Source organism: Pyrus communis, chromosome 15, assembly GCF_963583255.1.
Source record: "Pyrus communis chromosome 15, drPyrComm1.1, whole genome shotgun sequence".
NCBI lineage: Eukaryota > Viridiplantae > Streptophyta > Magnoliopsida > Rosales > Rosaceae > Pyrus > Pyrus communis.
The window spans coordinates 22,112,103-22,124,308 of NC_084817.1; the positions used below are offsets into that span (position 1 = coordinate 22,112,103).

The following is a 12,206-nucleotide window of genomic DNA, read 5'->3' on the forward strand; positions in this document are numbered from 1 at the left end:
AGCGAGACAGACAGAGTATTGTAATTTTCAATGGAGGCAGATTATTTGTCCTTTTTGTGTGGTCATAATTAAGTCATATTAATATTTTATATTATTTTTTTATAGAGATAATAAGATAAAAAAAGAATACTAATATAAAACGTTGTTTAACCGTGATCACATAAACAGGAAGGCACGGAAAGTAGAAGGGAAGGCCCTCCATCTTCAATTCCCACCGATTTGACAATTCGAATTAAACATAGAGGATAATTTTGTGGTGGCCACAGGAGCAGAGAAAATCGAGTGAACCGGACCAATTGATCTGATTCGGTTCAGTTTTTGAAATTTAAATTAAGTCACACAATATTTGAATTAATAACTAGGGGTGGATAAAATGACTGAAAAATTCGAAACGGAACTGAAATTTACCTACATTGAGACTGGGGCATACCAAAAACCGAAAAGCCAAGAAAGACGAAAGTTTCGGTATGGTATTCGGTTTCACTTGACCATTTATTCGATAATCCGTACCTAACTGAAATATTTTTAATATTTTACACTATTTTTTAAAAAATGATACTTTAAATGGTATAACTGTTTGGTTTTATGGGATTTAAAATTTCCGTTAAATTGATAGACGTAATCTTGAAATCGTTTAACATCAATTATTTTAGTCTTTCTGTGAAAATTTTTTGCTAAATTGAAGAAATCACCGATTTAAGATGAGGGATTAATTTGACAAAAATATCATCAATTTAACAGGAAATTTCTCACATAATAACCAAAATGATATACCATGAACAATCTCATAAACCACTTCTATTAATTTTAAATCTCAAAGACTAAAGTAAAGATTTATATCAATTTTAAAAACCATTTAAAATAAAAGGCCTTGAAGCAGATAACAAAATTTTTAAAAGAGGTAGACGGTAAAGACTAGGGGTGGGCACGGGCCGGGTGTTACAAATCTTATCATTGGAACCGAACTTAACTCGGCCTGTTTGGTTCGGGATGGGTCCACGGGTTTTTTTTTTCCCTGTTTGGATCACCTCCCGAACTTCGACTTGGTGTCCAACATCAAGACCCTCATCCGCTGCCGCACCGTTTCCAAGCGATTCACTCATGCTCCACCACGGTCACAATTTCCCGCTTCATTTGCTTCACCACTCATAGCACATTCTCAATCGTGCAGGGTCGGGCCAGCAACTTGTGCAACTCGAAGACCGAATTTACCGCCATAGGTCTCGTAGAAGTGCATCTACAGCATGTCGGAGAATGAGTGGTCAATTGACGGCTGATGGTAGACTCTGAAGATTCGAGGTCAGGCCTTCAGCGAAGAAGGTGGCGACTTTACGCATAGCGCCTGCCTGTGAACCTACCAGGTTGCCAATAGAGGGTTCTGATCTACAGAATCACAAAGCAGAAATAGATATAAGGAAGAGAAGAGACAGCGGTGCGTACCTCCTGAGCGGCGAGTTATGGTAGCGAGCAAAACCTAGGGATTTTTGAGTCGGCGAATATCAGGAAGATTAACAATTTCGAGGAAGGAAGAGTGTAAAAAACTATTGGCCTCCCAAAGGGCCTCAATGTTCGATGGGCCTCAAATACCAAACTTGTTACATCTTGTTGGTGGGCCTCCAAAGGCTTTGGCAGGAATGTGTAGAGATTTAAACGGTCCGGGGCAGGGGATCGTTTTCTCCAATCTTTAGAACCGACCAGCCCCATTATTTACCAAGAACTGGCCCAACCCGCCTCGTTTTGTATTTATAATTTTTGGACCTGCCCCGAACCGCATGGATCCGGCTTGACCCGTGGGTCCAGGACCCGTTTGCCCACCCCTAGTAAAGACGATTTGATGACCAAAACAATATAATAAAAGAACAAATTGATGATTTTGAAATATAAAGGACCAAATTGATGAGTTGACAAAATATAAAAAATAGTTTGTGATTAAAAAAAAAAAAACCTTTTGTTATAATTATATTTAGAATAGGAATGTGATTTTGTAAATCCTATTATATCTAGACATATTTTTTAATATTCTCTTTAGTAGTTATTATCCTATTAGAGTTGTAATCATAAGGATTTAATCTATCTTACTACTATATAAATAAAGGTACAATGACATGATACAACACATATCTTACAATTAAATCTTATTGCCGCCACCCTCGTTCTCTCTTTATTCTTTTAGAATAGTTCAGTTAAATAAACCTACCTTACCTTTTTGTTAAATAAGCCACTATAACTTTTTGTTTAAGAAAACTAATGAAAATAGCTTAAAAACTTTGAGTTTTAATGATAATGACAAAATAAATGGTAAAATAAATATTATCATGATTACCTTTTTAATGTAAAAATGTGATTTTTCCTAAAAGTAAATATTATCGTGGGCTTTTCATTAAAACTTTCTTTTTGTTTTTGGTTCGAAAATCCTTTATATTTAACGAATCAATGATGCACACACAATAATATGGATAGGCAGTAACTGGGGTTCCTGTAAAATTGAACCAACCCCTTTTATGTATAAATCAATCAGCTATCAAAAGGGTTCTCTCTTTTTTTTTCTCAGCTGTTGAAATCAAATCAGTAAATTGCAGAAAAGCATCAAAGTATATAAAAAGGGGGATTTTAGGTGCTTTGTGGATCAGAAAATGGATTTTGTTAAATTATATTATCAATTTTGCTTCCTTGTTTGTCCTTTTCCCCAACTGGTTGAGAGTTAAATTATCCAAATTGGTGACACTTTAGGGTTTTGATCGGGGGGATTGATGAGCACTATGAATCTGGCGGTGGTTCTGGTGGCGGTGGCGGTGGTTCTGTTCGGCCGATTTTTCATCACCAAGGCCAATGTGGTGCTGATGGGGAACAACGTCACTCTCTCTTTCGACGACAAGGAAGCTACTTTTGGTGAGTTTCTTTTGCTTTTGCTTTTTTCTTCATGTTTTAATTTCTGTTTGGTTGCTAAGAAATTGCGGGAAACAAGAGTTGCTGAAAGTTAAACCAAACTAATAATTCTATGCATGTGTGTTTGTTTGTTGTTTTCCATGTTTGTGTTTTTGTTGATTTTTGTGGTGGACAATGATGTTAATTACAGCTCCGGAGGTTAAGGGTTCCGGGGAATGCGGAGTATTGTATTTGGCAGAGCCTCCTGATGCGTGCTCGACATTGACTAATCAAGTCGAACAAGGCACGAATTATAGCTCCCCCTTCGTTTTGATCGTAAGAGGAGGGTGTAGTTTTGAGGATAAAGTTAGAAGAGCACAAAAGGCCGGCTTCAAAGCTGCAATTATCTACGACAATGAAGATAGCAACATCTTGGTTTCAAGTAATGACCTTTTCCGATAACAATTTTTCACGCTTAGTGTTTTGATTTGTCAAGCTCCATATTTTCCAGCAATTACTCACTGATCAATGAAAATTAACGGTGTTGTTGGAGATGTAAACAATACACAAGTCTAGTTGACCATAAAAAAAACAACACACAAGTCTGTCCATGCCTCCCAAATGGTCACAAGCTCCTAAGTAAACCACTGTCTTGCTAGTTATAACTCAGCTTAGGTGTATTTACTTTTTATCTATTCGAACTAGGTGTTTAAAAACTAAAGTTAGAAAGATGATAAAATGATAGCAAAAAGTTTCACAGGAGGAAGATATTGTAAAAAACTGTTTGAAGGTTGACTATTATGCTTGAATGATAGATTCAGACTTTGTTAATTATACACACACACACACACACATATATATATGTGTGTGTATAGTTTTTACATTTCTGTTCAATGCCCGAAAGGTTTACACCTCCATCTACTACTTTTCGTAGTGGTGAAGAACCTTCTCCCCCAAGTAATTTAAGAAGAGGTATTAATCAATTTACCTCCTGAACTTGTGACCATTGGCCAATTTCCCCCCTCAACTCTCATAATTAGTCAATTTGCACCCTATTGTTAATTTTTTTAATTTTCCATCTATTCTTCTGTTAAGTAGGTATCCGCATGACTGCCTTTTAAGGGCAAAAAAAGTCAATTTGCACCCTACTGTCATTTTTTCAATTTGCACTCTACTGTCATTTCCCGTTAAGTAGGTTTCCCTACACCTTACCAGAGGTAGACAAGGCCGAGGGAGGAGGCGACGGGGGTGTGGGCAGCTGCAAACTGCAAAAGCAGCATATCAAATGGACTGGGCTGCAAACAGCGGAGGAGGGAGGCGTTGGCGGCAGTCACGGGCTCAGCATGGAGACAAGGAAGAAGAAGAGAAAGTTCTAAGAAAAGGAAGAAGATTGAAGGTGTAGGGAAAATGACTTTTTTGCCCTTTAAAGGCAGTCATGTGGATACCTACTTAATAGAAGAATAGAGGAAAATTCAAAAAATTAACAGTAGGGTGCAAATTAACTAATTATGAGAGTTGAGGGGGGAAATTGGCCAATCCTTACAAGTTCAGGGGGTAAATTGATGAATACCTCATTTAAGAATGCATAAATGCAGTAGAAGATACACAGACTTTCTTCATGTTCTGAGATTTGTGACCATATGTTAATGTGCGTGCACTTTCTAGTCTATTTTTAATTTTCTCTATACCCTTTTACCCTCCCAAGTGGTTTAAGTTTTAATTATTTATTTTATTTGTTCGCCCTTTCTAGAAACTGTAATTCCCTTTTGTGTGGAAAATACAGTGGCAGGAAGCTCAGCTGGTATAAAAATATACGCCGTGTTCGTTTCGAAAACTTCTGGTGAACTACTAAAGAAGTACACTGGACTTACTAACATGGAGCTGTGGCTAATTGCAAGCTTTGAGAATACAGCATGGTCAATCATGGCAATCTCTTTCATTTCATTGCTTGCCATGTCTGCAGTGCTGGCTACTTGTTTTTTCGTTCGCAGGCATCGAATAAGACGAGAGAGGCCTCAAGCTTCCCGTGTCCAAGAATTTCATGGGATGAGCAAACGCTTAGTAAAAGCAATGCCAAGTTTGAAATTTACCACTGTTTTAGAGGACAACTGCACATCAAGCACATGTGCTATATGTCTTGAGGACTATAACTTTGGAGAAAAACTCAGGATTCTGCCATGTCGCCATAGTAAGTTTCTTTTTGTTCCGCCATATAAAAAATATTGTTCCTTGCAGAGCTTTTTTGTATGATTGGTTGGCTTATGTTTCCTGCATTAGCATTTTAATGCATCTATGATAGCTACTCTACTAAGTTATGCAAAATTTTATTCGTTGGTCACATTTTATTTCTCACTTCATATAAACAAAGAATTGATTTCTCATTGTTTCCCAATTACCAGTATTCAGAAGTTGCGTTATTTTTGGGACTTCAACTGGGCTTGACCTGGTGGGCAGGGTGCCACAAGTTGTGCTACTTTTTGGGATTTTAAAGTCACTTGTCTATGCAAATAAATCATATAGGATCTCAGAACTTTGTTTAGTAGAGGAAAAAAGAGCTTATTGATGCATTCATACAAGGCTTGAAATCCTGATTGAATTTTTGGGCAAATATCTATTGTTGTTTGAAATACTAAATAGTGGGCCACTAGGAGAGACCGACTTGGGGTTGAGACAGTGGCACATTAGCTTGTGGTGTTCAATTTTTGTTTGGATAACATATTGTGAAAACAATACTTAGTTATTTAAATGAATTTGTATGCTGAAAGGTCCAAGTTTGGTCCTTCCCTCCAAGAACTTTGCTTTATCTTAGACAAATAGTCAACAGAGTGCTGGTTTGGTGATTAAACAAGTCATAAGGGGCATAAACTTGGCATTATTCTGGAGTGGTGAAAAGTTAAAAAAAAATACGATACACATTTCTGCAGATTTCATATTCCTTGAAAAATTTATGTCTTTCTGCCAGGTATTGCAGCAAATGGGACTTCTGAAGTTCAAACCTTTAATATTATCTTAATCAGTCTCTAAATACATATAAGTGGATGCAAACTGGTTTATTTGCTGCACTCCACATTATAAAAAATCATTGAGAAACCAATGGAAGAATCATATAAAACATCTCATTTGTTTGATGTTTACTTCATGGTATGGCATTACAAATCCTATCCTGCAAACTACAAACTCTTGGTAATGCTTGTTGTTATGGCAATTAAATATTTGTTTATGCTGAAAATTCAGATACCTTTCCAGTAGCTTTAGAATGTTGTTAGTGGTTAAATTTGAATAGTGATAAAATGTGAAGTAGTTGCGGAGGTAAACTTCAAGAATCTCCCACTTTGATAACCTGCTATGCTATTAACCTAGCCTAATGGAAATTGTTCAATGTCAATGGAGCTTGCATACATAATGTAGAATCTTGAACAACTTTTCTCGTCAGCTGTATATTGACTTCAATAATTATTTTGTAGTATGCATATCTCACTGTCACTTACCCGGATTTTGACAGAGTTTCATGCTCTCTGTGTGGATTCTTGGCTTACTTCATGGAGAACCTTTTGTCCAGTTTGCAAGCGTGATGCAAGAGCTAACACGGGTGAACTACCCGCTTCAGAATCCACACCATTGCTTTCGTCCGGCCCATCCTCCATGGCATCTTCCGTACTTTCATCTATGAGATCATCAGTAGCATCATCTTCAGCAATACAGATAGGACCATCATTGTCACGGAACCCTTCATTGTCTCATTCTCCCTCTTACGCTAGCACAGGTCACATTCAGCAGTCTCTTAGGTCCTCCTATCGCCAGTCCCCTTCTATTAGTGCAAGCAGAAGTTCAATGGACCTCCGAAATGCCTCGTCTCAAAGGTCCCATGTTTCCTATTTTGTTTCACCCCATTCCTTGGGTTACCCAACCTTATTACCCCCGAATTCAAGATACATGTCTGTTGGACACATTCCAAGCCCTAGCAATGCATCACCAAGCTACATGAGCTCTTCCAATCATCGACCGCATCCACTACATTGTAGTGAATCAGCTGCAACGTTTTCTCCTTTTTCTTCTGCTCAATCTCTTCCTGAATGCTGATGAAGACTTATGAAATAGCTCGAGAGGGAGGTGAACCAAGATGCTTTTCTCCACTCTGACCTCACCTTGTTGCAGTATCGTGATTGAGGTCTATGATGTGAATGCTTGCTGTATGCTAGAATTCACACCTGAAATGTTTCTTGTTACCACCTCACATGTATATTAAACTATGTATATAGTTTTAATTTGCAAGATGTGTTTATGGTTCATGATCATATATCAGATGTTTATCAGTCGCAAAGTCAAAGAGTGAGTTGTGGTGTGCATTTGATAATCGGCAATGGTGGATACTATTAGGGAGCGTTTGGGATTTCTTTCCAGAATGACTTATGTTTAAAATTTTGATCATCAAATGGTTTGGTAAAGTTGTAAAAAGCTGCTTTAAAACTTAAAACTTACGGAGCCTGCAAAAGCACTTTAATTAAGTGACAGTCCATATCCCTCCAATTTTGTGTTTTATCTTTACTGAGTTTGGTGTAGCTTTCACTAGTTAACAGTCGACTGCAGCTGCAGACCTCTATGCTCTCATCTGAGAAATTTTATTGCTAACGGTGACTACCCGCTCATCAAGTCATCACTCATCTGTAAGTTTATATATCTCCTTACAATTTTTTACTTTTGGATTTGGAAGCTCTCAATTTTTCTCAGATTAGGGCTTTAACATTACCATGAGAATAGGGGCATTGTCTTGACTATGAGATAGGGGCTTTGTCTACTTCAAGATTAGATAGATTACTTCTTATTAATTGATTTAAATTTCATTTACGTATTTCATTTCAGTTTCTATCATTTAGATCATGTTTGCTGTGCAATTCACGTATTCCAGTTGCTAAGTTTGTTCGAGTATTCAGAATTGATTATGTTGATAAGCTTAGTTCTGCCAAAGGTTTTATGCTGTGAATGTAGATGGTGCACATCTACATGTTTCTGTTATAGTCTTTCCATATCTAGGATTCTCTTACTGATTATGTAAGCATGTAAGTAAAAATACCATATCATATACAAGGGTTTTGTGCTTGACTCTGAACTGTCATAAAAGTCTGCTATGCTGATAATCGTAACTCAAAAATGGTTTGAGAATATGTGTTTCTGTCTCTAAAGATGTGCTGGGATTGCTGTAACTAGTACCTAACTATTTCTAGAATTCAAATTATACACTCAAAATCTAGAGTTACTGCCATTTACATCTTCTATGTCTCGGATTTTTGTTTTACTAATTGCCGTTCCAAGGTGTGCTAGGCTTGCTCCAGTACCTTTTCCTTTTTCTCGTCTAAAAACTGCATAACACTGATACATATGTATGGATTGACCAAGTCGCATGGGATCATTACATTTTGTGTCTCTGTTTCAGTCTTAGGCAAAGCTTTATATATGAAGCATATACACTGATGGAAAAGGAGTAACGATGTGGAAAATGGATCAAAAGTTATGGCTCCTTGGAATGGTTGTAAACTCGTAATGTAGCTATATTACGTGATGGGTATCAAGGAGGCGGCGGCAGGAAATCGTTGTGGCACATATCTTAAGAAGAAGGGATTGGAAAATTCAAGGACCAACTGCACTAAGAAGACAGAAAAGAATCCCAAATTGAACAGAAGTCTCAAATACGGATACTTTGGTACTTACAAAGTTTCACGAACTCATTGCGATTCCAGGCTTGGTTATGTTGAAGTCCATGAAATTCGTTCGAGTGGTAGAAGGCTGCAACAAGGTCTCTGATGCTCTTAACGAGGTTTTACAGGTTCTCTCTCTCTCTCTCTCTCTCTCTCTGTGATTGTCCTCGGTCTTTTTATATCATTGATTGTAATTCGCAGTTGACTGTGCATTGTTTATTCCGCATGCCTTGACACCATGGTAGTATTTTAGGTACAAATTACACCACGGGCACTATTCGTACCTCCAGGCCAGAGACAATAGACGCAGCAACTAGCATCCCATGAAGATCTCTTTGGCAGGGAAAGGGTTCAATTTGGAAGCTGTGATGAACGTGAGTTTATCGTAGATTTCGGACCCTAGTTCAGTGTGGGGAAAACAGTTGTCTTCCAATGATCAGCCACGAATCAAGTCGAAGACAGAGCGCGGCGATAATGGCGAGGCAGGACCGAGCGACGGGCTCATTCTAATGAGGATCGCCCGCGAGGTCCGATCCGAGTTCTGAAATGAGCATAGGTGAGCATCTGAAAGGGTTGTGTACAACAAGTAACATTTTGGTATTACCATGTCCCTCTTTAACAAGTGTCAGACAGTATTAAGATTTGGTGGTATTCCTCTTCGTTTAAAAGTGAGAGGTCTTAGGTTCGAATCTCATGAATGGCGAATTCGATACCAAATTAGGTTGCCTATTTTGTGGTTTAGCCGAACTCCATCTCTCCTATTGTAAAAATATCGGTGTACTCAAAAAAAAAAAAAAAAAAAAAAAAAAAAACTAGTGCAGCCGCACATTTTTCAGCTGATTATTATTTGTCTTAAATGTTGCTAACGTTATTATATAGAACAATGTTTTGGAATTCAAAGATGAAAATGCAACTCATGTTATGAATCGTACATGATTGTCATGAATAAATTATTTTTTTTAGTGGATGAATAAATGATATTTAAACACACAAAATTGAAAAATGACTTTAGATTTTTTATAATTGTAAAAAATTCGTGGCACCAATGATTGTAGAAATTTTTTAGCATGTGGACTGTCTGGTATTAAGAAGTGTCATAATACAATTGTTTAGATTTTTTTTTTTTTTGAAATTATGTCTAATTGTATAATTAGACTTGATGTACCAAATTGTATTTTTTCGTCACTATGAAAGATCTCCTCCCAATAGGGGTTGGTATAAAAGCCGTCAAACCAGAAAAACCAAGTCGAACCGTGATTAAAAAAAAAAAAAAAAACAAAAATTGTAAAAATCACGTTGAACAAAAAAAGCCAAAATTGAGACAAAAACCAAATTGGACGTTTGAGACCTTCTCAAACGGTTCTGGTTTGGCAATGCTGAGAAACGAAATAACCGGATCGAACCATTTTTAATTTAAATAATTTTTTTATTATAATTTTATATAATTAATTGATTGATTAGGGCTTAATGTTAATTTTTAAGTATGTAGTGGGTGGTGGGTCAAATAAGAGATAATATATCACATTTAGACAGACCTTTGTTTGGCTGTTGTGTTGTATGTTGTAATTAGCAATTCTTGTTGGTTTTAGGGAACGAGGGGAAACAGATTCGGCAGTAAGTAATTGGGATTTGATCAAGTTGTGCTACCGTATTAAAACAAAAACATTAATTTAATACTTAATTACGCTTAACTACATAATTTGCTTGAATTTGTGATTAAAATGTAGAAGTGGGCAAGTGGGTCTAGGAACCGCAAGTCGGGACGGGTACAAGCCGGGTCCAATTTTTCTAAAGAAGAAACGGGACGGGGCGGGGCAAGGCGAATCCAAATTTGTAAAAGAACAGGACCCCAGTCGGCCCGTTTTTAAAAAAGGAATGAATGGATGGGATTTGTTTCTCCGAGTGACCTAGCCCCCCTTCCCACTCAACTCATCTTTTCCCACTCCTATCTCTCCTCGCCGACATCACCGAACGCCGACATCACTGGCACGCGAACTGATTCCAATCAAACTGTCACCGATTTACCTTCGTCACCCTAGACCTTCACTGATTCACCACTAGTGGTTCAGCTGCTGGTGCAAGTATGATTATTGTTGTTGCAGCTATTGCCACTGTATTAGCTGTTAATGGAGTTCTTTATGCAAAAGGTGTGTTTCAAGAACTGTTGATGATTTTGCCATTAGCAAAACAATGGGTGAAATTGGAGTTGGTCCTAGTGATTTGCTAAATGAAGCAGAACTAGTAGCTGCAGCTGAAGAAAAAAAAACTCATGCATTTGAAATTGATCCTTCACAGGTAGATTGTTTGTGATTTGAAAAATGAAGCCCCCTTGTTTCTCATTGTTAGCTTGTCTCCCTCTAGGACATGCTTGGTATCAGGATCACAGTTAGATTGACTTTAATGAAATTGTACGGTTGATATTAAATCACAGGCGGTTGAGATTAAATCACATGCCACACAATTTCATAAAGTCAAATCCAATGGTCAAGAAAATATCTCTATTCTTTTAGAAAAAATAGGGATCCCTCTTGTTAAAGGATTCATGTGTGTATATATTTATTTGGGACGTTTTGATATAGGTGCCTTGTTTTTTAATTTTTTAGACTAAACATACACTCCTTTTGAAAATTTGATCAAACATTTTCCTAAAATTTTGGTTATTAATTTCAGTTTTGTATAAGTTCAGTTTTGTTTAAAATTTTAGTTTTTTACGACTTTTCTTGGACATTTCGTTTTTTATTTTTTTTCCTTTTCTTCATATCAATATATTTATGCATTTATTATCCATCTCTATGCATTTTTTTTATTGTTTGTTGTAATTTTACTTTTTTTTGTGTGAATATAGTAGAATATTTATAAAAAAAATTGTCAGATTTTATTATTTAGAAGACCCAACACATAATAAAGATTTGTTTGATTATATAGCTACATCTAGTTACCTATAATATGGACACATTTAGTTTTACAATGGATTTGATTTTTTGTATTTCTCGGTACATTTGGAATGTAAATGTACCAAAAGGGTTATCTGATAGAGACATTTGGTTTTGTGATACATTTGTGATTTTTTGTTCATTTGGTCTTTTGGTACATTTGGAATCTAAACGTACCAAAATGATTACCTGACAGTGGGCACATTTGGTTTTATGGTACATTTGAAATTTTGGTACATTTGGTTTCTCTGTACATTTTAAATCTAAACGTACCAAAAGGGTTATATAACAATGAGTACATTTGGTTTTATAGTACATTTGAATTTTTGGTACATTTGAAATCTAAATGTACCAAAAGTCGATACTTTTGTTCTTAAATGTACCATAAGTTTCAAGTATATTTTTTATATATCGATACGTGAAAAAATATGTATTGAAGACTTTTTATTGAGACATTTTTAATAGAAAGAGAATTTTTTTTTTAAAAATACTGATAATAAGGTAATGAAGAATCAGTTAATTAATTTTTTATTTTATTTTATTAAAAAAAATGTCATTTAATGTGTAGAAGGGGATTGACGAAATTAAATTCCTATATTATAGGTAATTAGTTGCTAAGCTACTTTATACCTCTATATATGAATGCCTTTAAATTAATGACATGGAAATTAAATAAATAGAAAAAGATTGAGGTGGTAATTGATCAAAACACCTT

At 36.2% G+C, this 12,206-nt stretch overlaps 1 protein-coding gene across 2 annotated transcripts; it reads left to right on the forward strand.

Annotated features, from left to right (window-relative positions):
• Positions 1-2,478: 2,478 nt before the first annotated feature.
• Positions 2,479-7,160, forward strand: LOC137718820 (receptor homology region, transmembrane domain- and RING domain-containing protein 2-like). Of its 2 annotated transcripts, none has more exons than XM_068458358.1 (4): positions 2,479-2,889; positions 3,077-3,307; positions 4,616-5,053; positions 6,368-7,160. In XM_068458358.1, the coding sequence occupies exons 1-4, from the start codon at positions 2,751-2,753 to the stop codon at positions 6,943-6,945; spliced, it is 1,386 nt and encodes a 461-aa protein (XP_068314459.1). In that variant the 5' UTR covers positions 2,479-2,750; the 3' UTR covers positions 6,946-7,160. The 2 variants fall into 2 exon arrangements, with proteins under 2 accessions (XP_068314459.1, XP_068314460.1); XM_068458359.1 differs by having other exon boundaries at positions 4,649-5,053.
• The last annotated feature ends 5,046 nt before the right edge of the window (positions 7,161-12,206 follow it).